Below are 24,566 nucleotides of genomic sequence, written 5' to 3'. Positions count from 1 at the left end.
TTTTTTTTTTTTTTAAGAAAAAGAAAATAGCAGCAATAGGTCCGCGCATGAGGCCTGGCAGAGAAGCGCCCGGTCTCCTCCCGGCGCGCGTGAGCTGCTGTGCGGGTTGGTGCTTTCCGCACGGAACTGTCACCCGTCACTTTGGAAATGGAAGCATTTCCAGCAAAGCGTTCCCAACTGAGAAGGAAGCATCCAGGCTCCTTCGTGGCCCTGCCCAGAGTGGCGGCCCACGGGGAATTTCCCAGGAAAGCATGAAAGCTTCTAATGCTTTTGTGACACAATCAGGTCAAATATGATAAGGTCAGCTTTACCCCGGCCGCGTCAAGTTAGGAGTGAATGAAGACTCTCACTAGGGGATGCCCTGCAAGGGATGCCAATGCTCCTCTTCAGAGGGCCTGACTTCACACAGTCGGGGCTCAGCCAGGAGCCCTGAACGGGGGAGTGAAGATGGAGAGGGCTGTAAACACGCAAAAACAAAGCTGAACTCAAGAACACCCGCAGGGTTCTCCCCACCCACTGTCTGCGGAGAACCCTGGTGGTGGAAGTTTGCCTGACTGAGTCTTTCCCTAGGATTCTTACCCTACAAACCAGATTAATGCATATTCCCACTAATTTACACCTCACTGAAACGTGGTCTTTTAATCCTTATTCTAAATATTTATCTAGAAAAATTAATATTCTATAACCCATTTTTTTTTTGATGGGTCAAGTGTTCTCTAAAAACTCTGAAATGTTGTGGGATTTGATTCCCAAGGTCCTCAAAATTAAAGTGCCTAAAAGTGACTTATTCACTGTAAGTTAAATGTTTAAAAGAAAAAAAAAACGTTTTCTTACCTCTATAACTTCGTGGTCTCTGTCTGCATCCCATGGGGTAGAGAGCAGACATAATCCTGGAGTTTCAGGAGTAGTTACTGTTATTTCAAGGAAAGTAAATGTCCCTGACACTGACTGAGTCTTCTTCACTGTCGTGTGTTGCAATCCAGGGCCCCAGCCTTTTTTATTTTGTGTAAAGCAACTTGGCTAATGTGGAGTTTCCAATTTTCTTCAACATTCACTTAAGGTCACATTTTTAAAAAATGCTTCCTTCAGGTAATATACTACTTTCTTTTCCCTGAAACAGAAATTGTTCCTCGAGATCTGAGGATGAAGGACAAGTTTCTAAAACACCTTACAGGTAAGTTTCCTCCTCGTTCCTCACCTCTCCCAGAGTTCCTTTGTACCTGTGAGTCTTCATGATCTGTTTCTTCTTCCATGTTCCAGGCCCTCTTTATTTTAGTCCAAAGTGCAGCAAACACTTCCATAGACTTTATCACAACACCAGAGACTGCACCATTCCTGCATGTAAGTAACAGCATTGAATTTTTATAAAATGCAAGCGCAGTGCAGGCAGCGGTTCCCACCTCTTTCCATTTCCTCATATAGGCCCCTGCCTTCTTAGCTCAAATTTGCCTATTCCTTCCTCACTATGGAGTTAGGGGCCAAGATGGCCAGACCATTGCAGAAGATAACTAACTTCTGCATCAGCTAACGCCAAACTGGAAATTATTTACAGTCACTGAAATAATAGGCTCTTGGGATGGGCTGAACTCCGATTCTCCTTCTGTTGTTAATTCTCCTCCAATGCCCATGTTTGTGCGTACTCTACTATGGGAGTCAAACAGATGTTAAGAATGAGTTGCTAAAATGACTCCAAGAATAAGATTGACCTGGATCATCTCCACTGCTCTGAGCAAACTTTTTCTTCCCATCAGTAATTATAACCTCATCACCCAAGAATTTCATTGTGATTTCAAAACTGTTTCTCTGGCTGGCTCCATCACTCCTTCAGAAATGCAGAGTTGCCCTTATCAACCTAGCTCTCAGCAGTAGCTTTCTCTCCTGTTTCTTTTCAGTCTTCCTAACCTGCTTCTGGCTATTTATTCATAACAAAACATTTTATTTCTCCAAAAGCAGCTCCTTGTTCTCTTCACTGAAGCTTTATTAGCTACAGTGATAGGGCCCTAACCCATTTTTTTTTAATTCAGACTCCAACTTTCATTTCATTTAAGGCTTACAGAAAAGTCACGCAGAGACACTAGGCATCCTGCTAACTGCTGTCATCAGGGCTCTCCAGCCGGACCAGGCAGCAGACCAGATTTGCTGTCCTGCCTTCCCCCTCCAAAAACAAACAAACAAAAAGCCAATGTACATAAAGTATAAGTGCTTTTCTTTGTTTAGGCAGCAAAATTACTTCGAATAATAATAACCATCATGTATAGGGCTTCTTCTGTGTGCCAGGTGCATGCCAGTGAGCCTCAGCCCACTGAAGTAGTATCACCAGCACGTTTTGGACAAGGCTGAGGCACATGCATGCTTGGCATTTGCACCAACAGCACGAAGACACATGGAACGCAGCCTCGGCCCCTCTGACCATGGCTTTAGCGACACCATCCTCACGCCAAGGCCAGCAGCACACACTTCCTGAAGAGTTTCGTTTTCATATTCTTGGTGCTGGGCCGCACCCTTCCATGTGGACCTGGCACACTAGTACTCTGTTTTCTTCTTTTGGAATGTAATCACCTGTTTGGGAATCATTAATGTGGCTCTTGGGGCCAGAAAATTTTATCGTTTGTATTGTTTTGATGTGCATATATTTTATATTACATATTTCCTTACAGTAATAGGATCACAGATTCCAAATTTGGAAGTGACCTCTGAGTCATTCAGTCTCATCTCTTCATTTATGGATGAGGAATTGCTTTTGTGCTGTCAGATATCAGCAAAACTAAGGCACAGATCTCATGGTTGACTCTGCAGGCCTTTTTCCAGGGCATCAAGCTGCGCCCCATTAGATACCTCCTTTTGCTCATAGCAACTCGGCTTTGTGATACTAAGCTCCTGATCACAGCTCAGCCTGGGCCATGGAGAGGGAGAAGGCGGAGAGATCTGTGCCTTGAGATGGGAGGCTACTTTGTTGCTTTCTGCCTCTTCTTAGCCCATAAAGAACTGGAGAGCTGAAGTTGGACCACTTCTTTACTGCGTTAGGCCATATAAAAGAAAGTCCTTGGGATCCTGGAATATCAGACCTGAAGGAACTTAGTGCCTTCTCAAAGTGTGGTCCTATGGGGAGCTTGCTGGGAATGCAGAAGTAAGTCCCATCTAGACTTGTTGAACAAAATCTGCATTTTAGTAAGATCCCCAGATGATTGGTCTGCACATGAAGGTTTGCAAGACATGGCTGAAAACACCTGGGTTAAGCAGGATGTGGTCAGCTGGGAGCCTGGACATGACATAAGTGGAAGTCTTTACAATTCATTGATTAGATCAGCCATTGAAATCACACAATCCACTGCATTCATGATGTGGAATCTGTTTAGGAAAACTACATTCTAAAAGGCATGATGCTGCTTGTGAAAGAGAAAGCCAGGCGTTCAGATGACCCAGGGCCACTGTTTGGGCATCCTTTTTCCCTTTGAAAAACATTTTCTGTTTGAAAAATCCCTAACAATATGTGCCATAAGTATTTAGGAGGCATATTTTTGAAAGTCGAGCTGGCTACTTATCTAACATATTGTATACATTTATCATTGTCAATCTACCCGTTCAACTCAGATTTTCAGTTGGATATAAATTCTTCCTTTTAATAAGATTTTTCTATTCTTGAGAAATAAACTGTAATAATTTACAAACGATTTCAGCTTTCCATAGATCTTCACCCTGAGGACATATTTTCCCTTATGGCCATGACCACTACACCTTCTCAATTTCTACAGGCAGCATGGCCAGAATAGTGGAATGGGAGACTGTGTACGATACCAAGGAGTATTAGTCTCCGCTTAGAAATGGGCACATTGCTTCTGCTCGCCATCCACTCCAGGTCTCTGCTCTGCTGACTTTTGACCCACTTTCTTTAGAATTTACAGGCAGAAGGCTTTGTCCCATGGTCAACTCAAGTTGGGATTCAGCCTGCACATGACCCAAAAGTAGCACAAGGGTATGGAAGGATTGTCACGTAGGAAGCTATTTCTGAGAGAAGCAATGGGCAGCCAGCTCAGCCATGCAGTCTTCGTGTCTGTCCCTCCTCCCTCCGCAGCCCCACTTACATCATCCCACTTCTGCCATTGAAGCTTAAGCCCTTGAAGTACCATAAATTATTAAGTCAACAACTTAGAACCCATGCCTGCAGATTAGACTCCGTATTGCTTCCAGGGAATTCAGATATTTAAAGAAATAAATGGCTTTAGTAGCTGATATACTTGCAAAAAAAAAAGTGATTTATTTGTTTTTTAAGTAACTGACAAGGGTCTGTGATTTATTTTCACCATAGACTATAAAAGATGCGCCAGGCTTCTTACCCGGCTGGCTGTCAGTCCAGTGTGCATGGAGGATAAGGTAAGCTTGGACAGAAGCGCACTGGAGCACATACCAAAGACGGGAATCCCGCTTGGGACATGAAAACTTCACAGGAGTTTAGGAACACTCATTCTTTGGCTGAGGTAGCCGTATTCTAAGTAGAGAAGGTCCAACACACTTATCTCAGTGCTGAAAGCTGCCCTACTGACCTGTCGACACTGCCCAGGCAGCTGCTGTTCACTGCTCACCGCACGGCATGTGGGCACTGAGTGGGTCCTGCTCTGAAACACAGCAAATCCGCCAGTGTCAGCATATGACTGAGTGCATAAGCCAGGAACAGACTAAAATTGTCCCTGTTTACTTTGAGGCATTCATTCATTCACTAACACTCACAAGTTAAGTAGATGACCAACATTGTCCATGTAAATTCAAATGATCACATCTGGTAAATGTTTGAGTTGTAGTAAGCTCATAAAGAACAGCTATCCTCTTTAAATGTTTCTATCAATGGTTTCTTTTTCATAGCCTCTAATAGTAAAACGTAAATGCATACCACATTTATGAACTGAACTTTGTACCTTGGCCCCTCGAGGGCTGATATGCAACATGTAACAGCAACCATCAGCGGATGTTTTGAAGGGTAAGGTTTTATTTTCCTGACACAAATGCCACAGAATTCAGTCACGTTAGACAGCAGGATGCCACTGTAATTTCACCCATTTTATACTTACTACGTCTTGTATGTGTGGGCACTGCCCAATGCTGGCTACACCAGCACAAGACAGACAGGCTTCCTGCCCATCGACAGCTGTTCAGAGCACATTCATGAAAGGGAGTATTTTTCTAGTGGTTACTCTAGTTTGTCTCATGTAAAATGGATGAGGGTAGGTAGTGCTCTTTCCTATACAGATGTGCTCTCTGTGGAGAAGCAGTGCTTATGAATATTTAGGTAGCAGCAGCAGAAGGGGTTGCCTGCATGACCCCAACACCAGCAGGAAGCATCTTTCCCAGTAGAAGAAACTGCTGCTAATGAGAGGAATGGCACTGGGGGAGGCAGGCCGGTGGGTAATGGCGGGTTGAGACTGCGTTTTGCACAGTTTCACTGCACTTTTTCTTTGGAGACAGTGAAGGTTTCAATGCCAGGCAAAGCTGGGAAGTGCTGTGCAGTAATGCCCCCCCAGGTCCCTGCTCTTTCCAGTTCTCTCGAGCCGCTCATCCACTGCCTGTATGTCACACGGACTTTCTTCTCTTTAAATCAGTGAACAGATCCTGTCACCCAAGGTGATATGCCAGGGGAGATGAGTTTTTTTTTTTAGGTATTTCTTTATAATTAAATCCCATTGTTCCCAGAGATGAGCCAGGGACATCCTTGGAAATTTTCCACTTACTTACAAGTGAGGAGAGCCAGTTCCCCACTGTTTTAGCCACTCGAAGAGCTACTCTGTCTACATGTCCATTAGCCAACCCCTGCCTCCCCTCTGCTGGCTGCTGCTGGAGGCAGCTGCAGTTACACTGAAGGACATGGTCATTTCAGTGGGACTCAGGCTCCTGGATGGGTCTCTGCATGGCACGTCATGCTTTGCAAATGCCACAGTGATGCCCCGCAGAAAAGCTGTGGCGGAATCCCCTTGATAGTCTCCAGCACCCTTTACATCACTCTCCCCATCACCGGACAATCACATCAGAGCCTGACTGACGATGAGATGCAGGTAAAGGTAACAGGGCAAGGCCCAGGCTCGCAAGCTTCTGTTCCCAAAAGGCCACCTGCCTGACAGCCACAGGTGTCGCAGCTGTAACTGGGTTCATTTTGGCCAAGACATAGGTATAGTTTAAAACATTGATACCCTCCTAACTATAATTTCGTAACTTCTATTTTTTTTTTTAAAGATACTTTCTTCAAAGTCCAAAAGTTTTAAACGGCAACAGCAAATTGTTACCTAGCTGGTCACCACAGTGTAGATACAGTCCAGGGTTTCTCTGTGCTTTGCAGACCTCAGTGAGACACCAGAAGGCAGGGCAGGCATCCCAGGGTGTCCACACTAGTGCGACGGTGTGGCATCAGGAAGGCCCTGCAGTCCCGGTTCTGCTGGTTAACAACCTGCCACACGCACTTCTGTCCTGACACACAAGGACGGCAGGGCAAGACTGCAAACCATGACCTTGTCTTTGTAAAGAAAGGCCCAGAGCCTGAGAAAAGCAGGTGTTTAGCAGGAAGGGCTCTGCCCTCATCTCAGAGCAAATCCATTTGCTGCATTCTGAAGCTCATTAATAGACCTCTTCAGCCAAAGAGAACAATGTCCCCACCTACCCTCCCTAACAGTCACAGACACACTTCATTGTTGGACTTCCAGGTCAGTCAATCAGAAGCCTGAGCTCTGGAATACTGTCAAACAAAAGGAGTTCTGAGTAGTGAGTGCCCAGTGCACTCTCCCAAATGCAGCCTCATCTTAGTAACCTCGAAGTTTATCATTCTTTTAAAAATAAACAGCATACCAATGGTTTAGATATTCCAACAAAGAATGCTAGAAACAACTGTCTAATCTTGATTATTAGCTTTACCAACTCTGTGAACACTGAGGTTGCAGAACTGCCAGGTAAATCCCTGTGGCCTGGACTGCTGAGGATTCTGATAGCATATGTAAGACTAAGCACTCTTCTTCAAGCTTTAATAAGTATCCACATGTATCTGTGACGACTTTCATTGCTTTAGCATCGCAGCCATGTAGTAACTGCAGAAAGAAGTTATTTCTCAAAATACAGTAGACTACACTTTTTGTAACACAGAGACATACAGACGCACTCTGAGACTGCCTATGTTTATAAACATGTTGTGTCCCCTAACTGAAGTGACAGGTCTTCTGGAATTCACAGGAAGAAGTGTGGATAGTCATATCAAACGCAATGTATTTGTTTTCAGCAGTGAGCAGACTGTACAGGAGCAGCACATCAGGAGCCATGAGAAGTGCCTTGGAAACCAACAGGGAAACAGAACTATCTTTATACACATCCCCTCATGGACAAGAGATTTATTTTTGCAGACAGACTCTTCAATAAGTCCTTTGAGTTTTGTATGTTGTTGACAGTGTTTGCAGATACATATTCGATAAATCAGTGTATTGACAGTGATATCTGTCACTCTTATTTTAAAAACAACCACAAAAGGAATGCTCCACGTTTGATGTGTAGTGCTATAAAACAGAGAATATTTCATTTTCTTGATTAGCTGAAATCACAAAAAATGTTTCTTTAGAAACATAAGCAGAATCTTAAAGTATATTTTCATATAACATAATTTAATATTCCGTATTACTTTCACTGTTAAATTCTCAGAGTATTATTTGGAATGGCATGAAAAATTAAAATTTTGGTCATGTTTTAGGAACAGTGGAGTGTAAATCTGTGGCTAATTCTGTTGGTCCTTTGTATAATAAATGTAAAATAGTATTCCAGCTATTGTGCAATATGTAAATACTGTAAATAAACACAAGTAATAAATGAAGTGTTTGTTATAATGAATAGTCTTCAAAGTGACTCTCTACCTCTCTAACAGGTTCACTGTTGGGAATTCGTGTCTTCAGATTTACTGAGACCATGACACTGGCAAAAGGTCACAGAATATAAAAGTCATAAACAAATGAAAACTTGAAGCCTAAGAATTTCTCTAAGGGATAATTAGCATTTTTTTAAAGTAGAGGCTACTATATATTGGTGACATAATTTCTTCAGATAGGCCCTGATTTGCTGGGAAATATTCCAAATAAGGTTGTATCCATTATTTCCCAAGCGATTTTGTAATCATGAAAATGCAAAACTAGGAGGAACCTTAAGACTTCTAAGCAGTCTCAAAATTTTACATGTAGATGTATTTTAAACAGATCTAACTGGATCCAATTTAAAAAGCGGAATTCAGCAAAGCAGTGTTTCTCCATTCATACGAGCCCTTGTCGGCAGATGGTATTGTCTGGGTAGAGCCATAAGGACAGAATAGTCAAGAGTCCTAGGATTTGTTTGAGGATGTGTATTTATAAACATTAAAGAAAAACTATAGGATTTTATTTCCAAACATAAAGGAATAGAAGAGTAAGAAATTTTGACTTTGAGATAATTAAAAGCGATTACTGAATGAAGAGAACAGGGTGTAACTTTTGAAGTGTTCTTATTTAATTCTGTTTTCTAATTACAGCTCATTACTTGACCTTTTCTTCCCAATTTTTTATGTTTTAAGGATATCATGTTCAAATATCCAATCTATTAATATTTAATCCCCTAAGTTTTCTGTATGTCTGAGTAATTCCAACAAGAGCAAGGCTCACTGAGTCTGCAAACTTTCTTCCTATGAAGACAGCGTGGCACTTCCACATGATACAGTGGGGAAACTACTCACTTTCATCTGGCAGCAGCTCATCCTCCAGGCACTAGTGAGTCAAGGATCAAACATGTCTCCTCCCCCTGGCACTGCCTGGGACCCTGACGATACTGGTCAGGAGTGCAGATGTCCTGGCCAGGCAGCTGTGCGTCACTGCACAGGAGGGCACAGCGTAGAGGCAACATGTCCAGAGGATGGTATTAGGCAAGGACATTTCCAGCTGTAGGACCTCAAACTTCTTTCAGAAACTAGACATGATGATATGCGGCAGCAATGTGCTTATTTTCATCATTTTACTTTCTCATCCTGAAGATAAAACATGCACACATAACATCATAGATCATGTAAAAGGGACAAAACGATGTGTTCAAATGCTTCCTTGTCAATAAAAAAAACAGGCAGACACCAGACTTACATCTCTAGTTGTATTTTTATAACTCCCCAGTTTATTTTGAAATACTCATGATTTCGACATTATCTCAATACACAGAAATTACCTATATCTGCCTATACATTTATTAAATGCTGATGAAGAATACTTAATATTTAAGCATGCCAAATAATAAAGCGTTTCCCAACTTTTAAAATTATTTTTAAAAATAAGCCAATTTATATTGGACATTTGGGTTACATGTGCATATAAAAAGTGTCATATTCCTCAACTGACCATAGTTAGACTAGCATACAAGCGTCCTTCTTTCTGGATATAATTAAGTTTCAGAGGCAAAGTGGTTCAGATGGGAGCAAAGGAGCTGACCTCCTCATGAAGTAAACTCGACAAAAATCATGAAGTATTGAAGGTGCTAACGACTGTTTCCATAAATGTTTCTCTCTTCCCTATCTTTTCAATATACAAGTGTGCACTATGGGTGTGTATAAATTAAAATACTTCTAATCTAGACTGTGAGCTCCTATGGAGAGGGCTACTGTCAATCCATAAAAGGCCCTGGGCAAGAGAGAGGTAGCACAGGGAGCAGAGGGCACCTGCCCCCCATCAGGCCATCCACACGAACCTACTGAAGAGGTAGACTTGACTATCTAAGTCTCAGCGGGCTTAGATGCTGACCTGGGCCTTCAAGTGAGGTTTTCCTTCATTATGTTTTATGTTGCTTGTTCTACTATTTTTGTAATTGGGGCAAAGTGAGATGTTCAACTAGTCTAAGAATGCTTAATATACCCCATAAACTGTCAGAATCAAATAATTTTATTGATTCTTCTGCCAAACATAACTGATTTCCATCTACAATATTTTTTAAGGTAAGAAACAGTAAGTCAACTGAACAAACAGCTGGGCCTTTGGGCTCTGGAACATGATTACACACTGACTGAGAATGCAGGACCTCAGGGTGGGGTCTAGTCAGGTTGGCCACAGCAGGGCATGAACCTGCCTCAGTCGGCCTTCTCCAAGAACGCTCTGCAGCACCTGACACACTGCTGGTACACCGTCTCAAAGTCAGAGTCATTCCCCTAAATGGACAGGAAAAGAAGAAAATGGCAAAACCTGCATAACAAAAACATCCTTACCACAATCTACTCTGTTATTTAATACTGCAGGATACCGACGTGGTGGGTCATCACATTAGCCCTAAAACGTGAACTGTACTTACATAATAGGGATCTTCAATAATAAGTTGTTTTTGTGGATCATAGCTCCCAAGTAGTTCAATTTTAGCTTTGCAGGTTTTAACTTGATTACTTTTTCTATTCAAATCTCTGTAAAATTGAAACATGAACTTAGTTTTCTGATCTATGGTTTCAAGTTAAACAGGCACATCTGCTAGGGTCTTATGAAACATCCATATCAAAATCAAGACAGGATGACCTAATTTGAAATGAAACAGAACACTCAGCAGGCCCGTGTGGCCCCTTCTGCAGCTGTATGCCACTGCCCTCTCTCTAGGCAAGAGAGTTTGCGACAGCAGCTTATTCTCACTGATTCTGTTATACAAAATATACAATAATTATATTTTCTCCCACGAAATATATTTTGAGACAATCAATCAAGTTTCAGAGATTAAACAAAGGTGACAGAAAGGAACCCAAAACACCATCTGAACCAGTCCCCAAACAGAGGGCTACCAATTCCATCCTCAGGTGTCTTGACAGCACTTCCCGCAGCACGACCCACTCCTTAATTACTCTTCCTTCTTTTACTCCTCAAGCCTCTGCCCAAGCTGAAAACTCAGCTTCACTCTAGATTTCCACCTTTAGCTTTCACATTGCTACAAAAGAAAAAGGCAAACTGAACTAAGTGCCTCCATTTATTTAACATTTCGACTGAGCACCTACGACAGATGAGTCGATGAGTCAGGCATGTGCTTTATGTGGGAAAGGAACAGCCAAAAGCCCCGTGCGTGAAGTTTCACAGCAGCTCAGGAGTAGGCGCAGGGACGAGAACTGCGGGCAGGCCTAAGTCTAATGCACAATCTGGCCTAGTGACAGGGTAGTGGAATACCTCTACAAAGAAATGAATTTAAGCTGACCCACGAAAGGCAAATAGGAGCCGAATGGCCCAAGCAGCAAGGAGGAGCTTCCAGGCAGAGGAACAGCACATGCAAACGTGAGGCTGCAGGAACTCTGCTTGCCCCACACACAAAGAAACACAGTGCTCAGTGCCGATCAAAGCAAATGGCGTCTCCTAAAAAGGTGTTTTTACGATACCTATAAGCTATGGTGTCAGCGAAAACAATGAGAACAGAATAAGGACTGAAAAATAAAATTAAAAAATGCGTGCATTTTAATGAAGGTCCTGATTAATAAAAAATAATTAAAACTGGTACATCCCTATCTGTTCATTTGTACAAAAGTAATTAAAAGAACAAATAGTTTATCTTCATCAAAAACAAGTACTATTTATGAAAAAGTAGTGATGTAAGTCAGAATCCTGGAGTGACATTAAATTATGATTACTTTCCAACGACACCCTAAGTAGAGGACTGGGGCAGGTCAGGAGAGTGGTGACTGAGGCAGGACGGCAGGGCTCTGCCTCACTGAGCCTAGGCTTAAATCCCACCACATCTACCACATGCTAGCTGTGTGAACTTGGGGACACAACCTAACATTACCGTTTCTCACGTCCTTCTTTCACAAGATGGGGTAATAATAGGAACCTACGGTTGCAGAGCTTTGGCCTGAGAATCAATAAAACACTGCCCTGTCCAGGAATCATTACAGCAAAAATAACAAAACTGCTCTCATGTAGAACAATGTGCCTGATACAAAACTATCACAGTCAAGCTAGTTTTCCAATTAAATGATGCTATTAATAACTGGACTTTCCCTTTTCTAAGGTGTATTTCCTTGAAAATACCTAAGGGACAATTCTAGATTACTAAGTTTTTTTGCTGTTCTAAATAAATAATTCCACATATAGTGATCATCACTATTAAAACCTTTAAAATAGAAAAAGTAAATCTGGACAACAAATTACTTGGCCCATTACTGAACTGAGAGTTGAACAGACATATTCTTCAAAAACAGGATTACCTCAGATTGCTTTCATCCATACATAGTATATAATCAAACGTGGCAAAATCTTCTTTGGTAATCTAAAATTGAATAAGAAGTCAAAATACAGTGTTTATACCATTTAAGCCTAGAGTATGCAAAGCAATACTAAAAGAAAAAAAAACTGCTATATTTGAAACTGTTATTCACTAATTAACAATTTAATTAAATAAATAATTTTTAGGATACTTTTAAGTTAGAAGAGAGTTACCCTACTTCTCAAAATTGTACTGCAAAGAAATTTTGTATTATAAAGTTCCATACAATAATCATAAAATAGTATAATGTGTAGACACAATGTTTATACATCAGCTTCAATTCCTTAGTAACATATAACACAGTCAACATACTAAAATGTCACATATTTAATCCCCTTCATTATTCTACTCTATTTTTCATTCCACAAGCACTGAACATCCTGGGCCCCAGTGACACACACCAAGCTAAGCGGATAAGCCGTGTCTGGTGGAGCTGCCCTTCTACACGGGGCAGGTAACACACAGGAGGCACAGATGCCCCGGAGGAAATAAAGCAGAGAGGAGGTACACACAGGTCTGGGGCAGGGAGAAGGAGAAGTATTAAGTTGGGTGGTCAGAGGTGGTCACTAAGAAAGAGACACAGGAGTAATAACCGACAGTCCTCCTTTATTTTGATCGAATATCCATAATTTAAACCTGACACAGAAGAGAATGCCACTCAGTATTTCTACTGATTGTAACCTGAAAGCTTATCATTGTTTTCTGATATAATCTATAAATATACCTACTTAAAATATAAATAAAAAGATTATTTTGTGAATTTCAACTACTATAAATAATGGCAGAATAAGAAACATAAACATACGTACTGCGGAACAAAGGCGGAAAGTGTAACTTTCCTAATACACTTGTTCTTCTGAAAAATGAGAAACTTCAGCTTTTAGCACTTCCAGAAACTAGAAAGGACTGTATTTCGTCCACACTCCCATGGCACCGACTTATTTCAAAATCGAGAATAAGTACAATACTGAATTGTTTTTCTTTTTTGTTTTCAGAGAAAAGGTCTCACTGTCACCAACGCTGGGGTGCACTGGTGAGACCATAGCTCACTGCAGTCTCAACTTCTTGAGTTCAAGCCATCTTCCTACCTCAGCCTCCCACATAGCTGGGACTACAGGCACATGTCATAGCACCCAGCTAATTTTTTAAATTTTTGTAGAGATGGGTCTCACTATATTGCCCAGGCTGGTCTTCACCTCCTAGGCTCAAGCAATGTTGAGCCTCCCAAAGTGTTATTAGGATTGTAAGTGTGAGCCACCAAGCCTGAACAGTATTATTTCTCCAAATTAGTTATGTGAGAAATGCCCTAAGATTTAATACTAAACTTGTTTTAAATTCTGGACTAATTGTAAATTTTTCATAAAAAAAGACTTAGTAATTGTTACATAATTTTTAGATGTTACAATAATTGAGAAAGAAAAGAAACAGCTATAACTTATGTAACAAATGCACAGTAAAGGACTTCCACTTGCAGCAGCTGTGGCAAATCATCCCTACTACTAAAAACAACTAGAAACCCCATATACAAAACCAATGCTCTAGTGACCATCAGGCTTTGGGGGCCACGAGGCCGCTCTAGCTCTGCGGCTCTCGCACAAAAGCAGCCACACACTACAGGTGAATGAACAAGTCTGGCCATGTTCCAATAAACACTGTTCATAAAAAAGGTACCTCAAAAAAAGGTGCAGTCCCCAACCTGTAGACTCCTGCCACTTGCCACTTCTCTTCCCGCTAAAACTGGGCAATGACGAGGCCTCAGAACAGGGATCTCAAACAGTTCAGTAGCAGAACTCTTTACCTCTTTACAATTATTTAAATCCTATGTTATGGTTTGGATGTGTCCCCCAAAGTTCCTGTGCTGGAAACTTCATCCCCAATGCAACAACAGTGAGAGGGAGGATCTTGATCAATGCTACTAGCTTGGGAGTGGGCTCCTGACACTGATGGGTCCTCTCTCTCTCCTCTGTTTTCCTCCTCTTGTTTTTCTAGTTCTCGCTCTCACTCACTCTGGGACCCTCTCGACTCCTTCACCTTCTACCACAGGATCAGGCAGCAAGAAGGACCTCACAGCCCCATGAGCCCCTTGACTTTGGACTTCACAGCCTCTGGAACTATAGGAAATAAATCTCTGTTCGTTGTAAATTACCCAGTCTCAGGTACTGTTAGAGCAGCACAAATGGACAAAGATATACAAGCAACAAAACACAGAGAAAAAAACAGAAAAGGAAAGCAGACTCACAAATGGTCCAGATAATCAGAAAATCAAATAATCAGAGTTGCCACGGTATTTAAAGCAGTTGTGATAGAATGCTCAAGAAAACATAGAGCAAGATGTAGAATTTCACCAGAAAAATAGAATCTACAAAAAAAAAAAAAAACTTAAAGAATTAAGTAAATAACAGACAATCTTGATACTGTTTGAAAACGGCAGAAAGATTTGTATATCAGAAAACAGGTCGGCAGAAAATATCAGACTGAAGAAGAGAGTGAAAGGGATAGAAAATAGAAGAGCGTTAGAAATATATGTCCAATATACACATAAGGTGAATCTCAGGAGAAAAGAGAAAGAGAAGTACAATATGAAAAGATAACAGCCTGGGATTTTCCAAAATTGATGAAAAGCATCAAGTCACAACGTCAAGGATCATATCTGGTCTACCACACCGAAACTGCTGAAAACCAAATTCCAAAAGAAAAACTGAAAGACTGCCAGAGAAAGTAATAGACAACAAAAAGACAACCCATTAGACAAATTTTTCAAATGATAAGCAGAAATACTATCAATCTTCAACAAACTTTTTTTAGAGAAGAAAAAGAGGGAACATCCCCAATCTGTTTCATGAGGATGTGTACCCCACTACACGGTGTCTGCTGGGCATGACTCCAACAGAACACAGCAGGTGCACACCGTTACCACAGCAGCACTATCTGCAGTAGCCCCAAACTAGAAACCCCCCAACCCCCACCAGGAGGAGAGCGGACAAACTGTGAAATGATATCGTATCCAGCAATGACAATTACATTGCTACAATAAACACGGAGATTCTCACAAGCAAAAAAAGCTGACAGACAACAGCATGTACTATAATTCCACTTCTATGAAGTTAAAAAGTACAACCAATTTTTTGTGGGGATTTCTGGAGGAGTGGGGAGGGGGCTATTATGGGACCTCAGGGTTGCACTCACAATCTGTGTACACAAGTCAATGAAAAGTTTACCGAAAAGAGAACATAATGTATAATAAAGTAAAAAAATCTCCTTTGAACTAACTGGGCAGAAAGCTCACGTATTCTAAAAGACTAACTGTAAGAGTTAAAAATAAGCACCCTAAAAATATTTCATTTATTAAACACAGGTTGAAAGGCACTGAGAAAATTGAGATTTTAAGAAATGTACAATAGTTGTTATCACACAAATTGTGACATTAGTAAAGGAAAAGAACTTTTAAACAAAGATCTGATGTGATACTGATTCATAAAACATACCTTAAAAATTTCTTAAAACAGGAAAAAAAAAGCAAGAAACATGTGCAAATACTGCTTCTAAAACTGTTCTTTAAAAAAGTTCCTAATATGTCTTTAAAATACTTCATTTGCATCCACTCTTATTACACACTTAGTGAAAAAAAAAAACTGACCTTAAAAACATAAAACTTCAAAGTATGAGTGCTCATATTCTGAAGGACTGCTCCAAATAAATCTATTTTCAACAATGGCCAGTAGAAACTGGCAAGGCATGCAAAGGCCTGAAGAGATTAGGATGGATAAATTGTATAAAAATGTTTAATCACCTGACCAATGACAATTCCATTTCAGAAAAGGTCAGTCCCACAGTACTTCATTTAAATAAAGAACTCTTAGAAAAATCAACTTTAGCTTATAATTTATAATATAAAGACAAGGTTATCTTCAACTGAAATTGCAGAATTTGATTGTGACTTTATTAAACTCCAAACTTCAAGTGTGGCACAACACACTATAATTATGTGTCCATAACGTTGTTGGTATTACCCTATATTACTATGGCACTTTACAGTTGAAAAAATGTTTTTGTATATATTATATAACTTAATTCTAGCAACAAACTTGCAATATAGGCAGGATAATTACTATGGCCTAAATGTTTAATAAAAATTATGCAGGAAGGAACAGAAGACAGAGCACTGCTCAGCCCAAGCTCGCAGTCAGGCTCTCTCATTATAAATTACCTAGCTTTTATGTGCATTTTAATAAATAAATTCCAAAGTCATGCAAGTCTTTCAACACTGTGCAACCAGAAGTGAAACCAAATGGACACACTGTAGCTCGTTAAGCTAACCCTAAATAAACACATTCATTAATATACAAGTCTAGTTAATCCTTTCACTACTTCTCAAGTTACCGGACTCTACATATTAGAAATGGAACAAGAGCTTGTCTACCTGTCTTGCTTTATGGGCTGTGTGAACGCCATGATTTCTTAGGCAGCTCACAGCTCTTGGGTCTGGGGACCGGCCCACGTTCCAGTTAGAAACAGCACCGCTGTCAATGACCCACTGAAACACAAAACACACATCTTCAAGTCCAAGGACGGTACCTGCCGGGCAACGTGGCTCATGGGGATGCCGTGCCTCTTCATGCAGTTCTGCCCTCGGTAGTCAGGGGCGTTCCCTATCTCATACCCGGAAGTCGCCGCGCTGTCTACCCTCCACTGCAGGGGAAGAAACATGGAATTTTTTTTTGGCAATTTCCTGCCCAGAAGAGTTCAGGTTGGCCTCTTTAAGATAATGAATGGTACTTACATTCTCTGAGATGTTTTGATCAGTTACAAGTTTCCTGAAAACTGCTTCTGCAATGGGTGATCGACAAATGTTACCTTTAAAAAAAGGGGGGGTTGGGGAAACAGAGGGTTAGGTTGGATGGAAGGGCACAGGCCAGTTCCCCCTCTTCACACACCTGGCACGCAGGGGCTGTGCTATCCCTCAGGAAAAATAAAGGCCACCAACACTATCCTTTGACGCCTTTGTCCAACCAGTGAGGGTAGACCCTGCTGGAGAACAGCCCATCAGGCTCAAGTTCAGTGACTTGACACCAACCGGCCAAGTACTCCAAGTATAGATGACAAAGATATCAGAATAACAATTTCAACCAAAATTATTGTTTAAAGAGCTGCTACTAAAGATCCAGGAGCGAATCATGAAAATCAAGTGGGTTGCAACCAGCTTATTTTAAAATGAAATACAACAGAATAAAAATAAAATACAGTGGTCTGTCCCTCAGAAGACTCAGGGAGCTGGTTCAGGACACCCTCCCACACCTACCCAGTATACTAAAACCTGCATACTCAGGTCCCACAGGGGGCCCCTGTGAATTTGGAGCCCAAGTATAGGAAAAGTCAGCCCTCCATATAGATGGGTTTTTCATTCAGACAACAGGGTATTTTCCATCTGTGCTTGGTTAAAAAAATTACTTGAATAAATCCCTCGAAGTTCAAACCCCTGTGGTTCAAGGGTAAACTATGTATTTTCAAGTATATCACACATAAGGATGGCTATTGTTTCACAAAACAACACACAAACACACAAACATGCATTTAAGCATAAACAGTGATTCAACACCGACATTCACTGAGCGATCACACGCGAAGCCCAGGGACACAGATCCAGGCATCAGCAGCCCAAGGTCGGGGACACCACTCTCCAGACCATGATGTCGACACCAGGGCCACCCCTACTTCAGACAGCAAGTGAGAAATCCAGGTTCCCCAGGGCTCCCTCAGGTTTGATAATTCCCCAGAATTACTCCCCAAACTCAGGAAAGCAGAACACTTACCATTACAATTTCATTATAGTAACAGTAACAAAAACAAAAACGAAAAAAAAAAAAAAACCCAGCCAAAGCAAGTGACCCCCAGGGCACACTCTGGGAGGTTTCCTGACGGGTAGCTCCACTGTCCTCTGGGACACCTTCCCCTCCTGTCATCAACATGGGGCAATATTCAAAGGGTACTGCCAACCCGGGAAGCTCCTCAGAGCATGGTGCTCTGAGATTTTAATGGGGTTTTTGGAGGGAGACACAATGGGTTCAATCACTGGCCATTCAGCTGAACTCAATCTCCAGGCTCCCTCCCACCCGTGGCTCAAATCCCCCACCCTGAGTCACCTCATGAGCATATATACTATGGGGGCCACCTTCAATAACTAAGACACTCCCATCACTCCTAGAACACACCAGGGCATTTAGAGGTTACCTCCCAGGAGCTAAGGTAAGGGCCAAATTCATTACTACCCAGAGGAAAAAGACGTAAGATCTCATCCCAAAATAGATCTACCATATACAAGCAATGTACTTATGGGAGGTACACAGTTGGCTATAATAAAAGCGGGAAAATGAATACTAATAAGCAATATACTACAGTAGCACAGAAAAAGAACGATGCTACAAAGCAAAAACAAGACGTAAGAAAATTTCCTACCAGAAAAAAGAAAGATTAGAGATGATATTTAAAGGATGATCAGGATCTTAATGGACAGAGGAAGGGAAAGGCATTTAACTCAGGGGGATTGTGGCACTAAGCAGGTGAGGCTGCGATGCTTCAGGTATAGACAGCCAGTGTCTGGAAACTGATGGGCTGGTATACAGGAGGCCTAAAACAAAGGGCCAAGACTTGGACTTTGCGTAGCCACTATGAGGAGAAATAGAAAGTCCTATGGAAAAGGGTAATATGACTTATTCAACAAACATATTTTGTATGCCCACTCTATGTGCCAAGCACTGTGCCCTAACCTGAAGACAGAAAGTTGTTTAAAACATACACCCTTCCTACAAGTTACCAAAATTACTGGCAGGGCTAAGGAAACGCTAGAAGAGCACATTACTGAATTGGAGAGACTTTGTAAGAGGCTCCTATGAAGGAGCAAATACAAGACAGTGTCAGAGTGGAAAGGTGTGGCAGCATTCCTCAACCATTATAAAGGTCATGGAAGATACTCCTGTAACAAAAGACAGGTTAACAAGAGAAAAAACATAGCAAATCTATTTAATCAGTTTTATGTGACATGGAAGCCTTCAGAAACGAAGACCCAAAGACCCAGGGAAGTGGTTTTGATGCTTAGATGACCAATGCACAGCCATGTAGAAATGGAACTGGACAAAAGGAAATGATCCAATGGTAGTGGACTGAGGAGGGAAACCCAGCAGGGCCACAGCACTTCCTCCTCCAGGAATGAGGCAGGGCCCCTCTGGAATGGTGTCTTCAAGAGAAGGCAGAAGGGAGAGAAGTTTTGTAGGTTTTATGGCTTGCTTTGCGGGAGAGGAGTTCTAGTTTCTATGATCTGTGTTGGGGAAGATAAATGACCGTTTCTATGACCTTGCTTCTGGGGCTACTCTGAGGCCTTCCAGTATCCTTAATGCCAAAGCACCATACTGAGTCCAAACATTAGGAACTGAATTTAGGAAACAGATAAGAAAAAGAAGAACTGTGAGAATAGACAGCACTAAGTAAGAGTTTACTCTTTATCATTATTAGGGTTTCTGTTTATGACAAACAAGTACAATGAGGATCTTCTAGTGTTGTAAAACACAGCTAATTCCCTAATTCAGAAAACCAACTTATTGCCTTACTACAGCCTTCAGTTTCTACATTGTAAGACCTAAGCACATTATGTAATTTTTTTCTCACAGAAGACTGCAGTTTCCACAGCAGTAAAAAATCTTACCTACAAACCATAAAGGGAGAGACAACAAATTAGCCTTGAATGCCCTCTCTATGCCAATTTGTGTTGTGAAGTTGTTCCTTTCGACATTCTAAATTTTGTTTAGTTTTTTAAACAGGTATTGTCATCAGCACTATTTTAATTACTGAAAGGCTTCCCATGGGTGTGTCACTCTTTTACTTGTCACCATATACCCTGGGAATATTTTTAACAGCAAACATTGTATTTCTAAATTAAGACACTGCCTAATATCTCAGCATCTAAAAATATAATAAAGACTAGCCCCACACGTTTACAAATAATTATCATTAACTGTAAAATAACAGTTCACTTTCCCCACAACAATATGAAAACTTGCATTATTAACTGTCCTGAAGGCTAGTAGTAGTTTGCTCTGTTGATTTTGAAAGTTGATGCCACCAAATTGTGTCATGAAAAAATGGAGCACCCTGGTCTTCAGTGAAACACTGCATGTACTTCACCTACAGAACAAGTTCTAAAAACAGAACACTCCAACCTCAAATGCCTTTAAAAACTGTTTCAATCTGTAAAGTATCAAGTTTGTCTTTTCCAAATTAGGCAGACTATTTCATACCCTTCTTCAGCATCTTCAATTCAAGGATGGAGACTCATAAAAGGCAACAGGTAGGCTCTGGGAGGGTAGGGCTGTGTCTGCTATACCTGGTAAGAGACCCAACACCCAGTATGGGTGTAGCCCAGAAGTAAAGCGACTCCACCAGCATGTGCTATCTCCACCAACCATGCTGGCTGGGTCATGGCTCCTGCATCATCTTCACTGGTAAGTCTCTATCTTACAAAAACATAAAGCATCCTTCAAGATTGGGCTGTAGTAAACAGCTCAATTATTTCCCATCATTAGCTTCCCTGGTGAAAAACCTCTGATGCTTTTCTACAGTTCAGTCTCAAAAGGGTCCAAATAAATGCTTTGAAGGAACAAAACTTTTTACATTTCAAAAGCATACAACTGTTACTGTCCTCTATACGGCTATCAAATAAAATGCCACTTACCGCTCAAATTCCCTCAGAATGCAACTACTCACCACCCAGTAAGGGCATGCTCCACCTCCAGTTTAATCTCAAAACAACAGCTGAAACTCTTCTTTTTAAACTTAAATTTGATCATTTCCCACCTCTGCTCAAAACCTTCCAATGTTTATTTAGAGTAAGCCCAAGTCTTCACATGGCCTCCCAAGATCTGGATATAAAACATGGGTCTGTAAATTGGCTCATGGTCCACCTTTGTGTACAGCCCACAGCGGTAAGAATAATTTTTACATTGTTGAGTAGTTGGAAAAAATCCAAAAGTAGCGTATCTTGTGACATGTGAAAATTATATGGAGTTCTATCCAACTGTCATGTCCATAAATGAAGATCCACTAGAACACAGCCAGGTTCACCACATGCATAGGTACTTTGTGCTACACCCTTTCTGTATGGCATGTGAAGCAAATCTAAAATAATTATAATCTGGTTCTTTACACAAAGAATTTGCAGACTCCTGCCCTAAAGGACCAGTGTATATAAGGAATTAACTTCTCCCTATACATCTACAATGGAAGCACTGAGAAAACAGTCACTCAAATTATCTGCTAAATCTTCCGGTATAGATGAGGAATCTCGACTGAGAAAAGGTATCCAGCCACCAGGCCCAGCCACTTCCCTGTGGTTCACGACCATGGCCAGTATTCTCCCTTCAAAACCTTTACCTGCTTTCCTCTGGGTTCAGGATGCTTCTCCAAAATATCCTAGGCTTGCTTCCTCACCTCCTTCAAGTCTTTACTCAAAGGTCACCTATCAGGTGGGGCCTTCCCTGACCACCCCACTCAAAACTGCCCTCCACTCTCATTCCCCTTTTCTGCTCTATTTTTCTTAATGCTTCATACCAACCGACTGAGTGCATCGATTAACACTGGATGGTGACTGAGAGAACGTGAGCTCCAGAGAGGCTGGGATTTTTGTCTGTTGTGTTCACCACTCCATATATCCCTACCACTTAGAGGAGTGCATGTCATATAGTAGACGCTCAACAACAACAACAACAAATCATTGAATTGTATTCCCCCCTTTTACAAGGCTTTGCTTTCCATGGTTACCCCGTGGTCAGTTTCAGTTGGAAAATATTAAATGAAGAATTCCACAAACAGATAATTCCTAAGTTTTAAATTGTGCACTGTTCTAAGTAGCAGGATAAATTCTCATGCCATCCCATTCCGTCCTGCCCCAGAAGTGAATCATGCCTTTGTCCAGCGTATCCATGCTGTCTATCCACCTACTGCCCTCTTGCTTATCTGATCCACTGTGATATGCTATCACAGTTCCTCAGTTCAAGTCACCCTTAGTTTACTAATAATGGTCCCAAAGCATAAGAGTAGTGAAGCTAGCAATTCAGATACGGCAGAGAGGCCATAAGCACTACCTTTAAGTAAAAAGGTGAAAGTTTTTGACTTCTTATGGAAAGAAAAAAAAAAATCTTATACTGAGGTTACTAAGATCTACAGTACGAACAAACCTTCTATCCATGAAAATGTAAACAAGGAAAAAGAAATTCCTGACAGTTTGTCGTCTCGCCTCAAACTGCGAAAGTTGCGACCACAGTTTTAAGTGCTTAGTTAAGGTGGAAACGGCATTACATTTGCGGGTGGAAGAAATGAGCAGACACATGTTCCAATTGACAGCAATTGGGTCTGGTACCATCCACGGTTTCAAGATCCACTGGAGAGTCTTGGAATGTACCACCTACAGCTAAAGTGGGACTACTGCATATGCAAGGATCCACCTCCCCATTAACAGCAACCATGATACCTCATACCAGCATAATCGACAATACCAACCAGAAATATACAAGGGAATGGAATAGTATTTGGTAACCATCCTTAACCAAACTACTGTTTAATAAATTTGTTGATTCCATTCAGCCTTCAATGAGTCTTAAAAAATCAAATGATGGGCCGGGCGCGGTGGCTCACTCCTGTATTCCTTGCACTTTGGAGGGCCGAGGCGGGTGGATCACGAGGTCAGGAAATCGAGACCATCCTGACTAACACAGTGAAACCCCGTCTCTACTAAAATACAAAAAATTAGCCAGGCGCAGTGGCGGGCGCCTGTAGTCCCAGCTACTCGGGAGGCTGAGGCAGGAGAATGGCGCGAACCCGGGAGGCGGAGCTTGCAGTGAGCCGAGATGGCGCCACTGCACTCCAGCCTGGGCGACAGAGTGAAGACTCCGCCTCAAAAAAAAAAAAAAAAAAAAATCAAATGATGCCCACTACCAATGTGAAATAAGGCGAGCCTTCCAACTCTTCTTTCACAGAAATTAACTTCTACAAAACCTAGTCAGCGTTTATCATATATTGTCCTAAAGCTGGAAACAAAATGAAAAATAAGCCACAGTTATCGCCCTCCAGAAAATTAAACTTAGCTGGAACTTCAACAGACTACCAAATAATTATAGTAAAATTTGTGTAATAAAGGATGTCGATAAGCAATCACAAGAAGCAACTCATGGTCTGGGAAAGCAAAGGAGGAAATATTTGGGTTTGACTTTATAAAATAAAAAGACGTTCCAGGCAAAATGCATAATGGGCACCCAGCCATGGAGGCTCAGTAAGCATGTGAAGTGCTACAGAACAACGAAAGATTCTGTAAGCCTGTGTCCCGAGAGTGTGAGCAGGCAAAGGTACAGGAGATAAAGTGAGGAGTCTGTAAAAATAAACAGAAATTTTACTCTGCAGGAAATGTAAACTCACAGAAGGTTTTAAGTAACTGGACTACTGACAATTTAGGCCTTCCTCTCAGGGTGGAGGCACCGAGGATATAACCTTGTAGTACTACACCGAAAGAAGATCCCTGAAAACCAAATGGAAAGTAAATTATGTTTGAAGTAAGGTAAGCTAAGTGTTGAAATTCCAGGAGTGAAAATATTTTAAGCTAGAAAGTTCCTAAAAGCCATTAATAAAATACACTTTTATTTTTCATGGGCAAAGTTATATAGGGACCTCCAGGTCTCCTTGGCTTGGCTTTTACAATCAAGAAACCCGAAACCGTAAAACTTCATCTCCGTTTAGCTCAGATCCATATCTAAGAACGGCCTAAGGAAACCAGCAAGCAAAACAATTTTGTCATAGGACTCCGGAGGCCCCTAAGAGACCACATCAGTCCAACAACCCCAGGCCTACCTGGGCCCATTGGAGGGGAACGAGAGGGATTCTAGTAGGTGCAAAGAACGAACCTTGGCTTGTAGGGGCTGTGGCTGCAAATGCCAAAAGCCCCGGATATATGGCAGGTGCGAGGGGACCCAGGTTTACAGGGCAGGCTGGGCAGGTGCACGGGGCGGATGGGGAACGGGGGCGCTGCGAGACACTCCTGGAACACTCTAGCCCTCCCAGTCCCTGGCCTCCCCCCCTCATTGTTCCTAGCCCGGCGGCATAATCCACAGCGCCCAAGCCCGATCCAACCCTCGAGGGGACGTCAGAACAAGAGTAAGTCGGCGCCCTCTTACCCAGACACACAAACAGCACGGACTTGGTAGCCTGTTCCGCCATCTTTCCGCGCGCAAAAGCGCCAACAGACCGCGACGTTCCGCACGCCGACGCGGCGCATGCGCACTGCCAGC

The 24,566-nt window shown here is 41.7% G+C and overlaps 1 protein-coding gene and 1 long non-coding RNA gene across 4 annotated transcripts; one reads left to right on the top strand and one right to left on the bottom strand.

The window, feature by feature from the left end:
- Positions 1-33: 33 nt before the first annotated feature.
- LOC105544821 lies at positions 34-7,831 on the top strand. Of its 2 annotated transcripts, none has more exons than XR_001006826.1 (5): positions 34-300; positions 1,121-1,174; positions 1,261-1,341; positions 4,307-4,371; positions 7,253-7,831. It is a non-coding gene; the product is annotated as an uncharacterized LOC105544821 (long non-coding RNA). The 2 variants fall into 2 exon arrangements; XR_001006825.1 differs by having other exon boundaries at positions 7,250-7,831.
- Positions 7,832-9,110: 1,279 nt separating this feature from the next.
- ACP1 (acid phosphatase 1, soluble) lies at positions 9,111-24,560 on the bottom strand. 2 transcript variants are annotated; one of them, XM_011987416.1, is made up of 6 exons: positions 24,453-24,560; positions 17,024-17,097; positions 16,819-16,932; positions 12,185-12,246; positions 10,306-10,411; positions 9,111-10,165 (listed from the first exon to the last, which is right to left on the bottom strand). In XM_011987416.1, exons 1-6 carry the CDS (start codon positions 24,493-24,495, stop codon positions 10,088-10,090), a joined length of 477 nt encoding a protein of 158 aa, XP_011842806.1. In that variant the 5' UTR covers positions 24,496-24,560; the 3' UTR covers positions 9,111-10,087. The 2 variants fall into 2 exon arrangements, with proteins under 2 accessions (XP_011842806.1, XP_011842810.1); XM_011987420.1 differs by lacking the exon at positions 16,819-16,932 and adding an exon at positions 16,664-16,777.
- Positions 24,561-24,566: the final 6 nt, after the last annotated feature.

Source organism: Mandrillus leucophaeus, unplaced genomic scaffold (genome assembly GCF_000951045.1).
Source record: "Mandrillus leucophaeus isolate KB7577 unplaced genomic scaffold, Mleu.le_1.0 Scaffold1088, whole genome shotgun sequence".
NCBI classification, from domain to species: Eukaryota; Metazoa; Chordata; class Mammalia; order Primates; family Cercopithecidae; genus Mandrillus; species Mandrillus leucophaeus.
The sequence above is the reverse complement of the archived record's forward strand: the minus strand, read 5'-3'. Positions and strand labels throughout refer to the sequence as shown.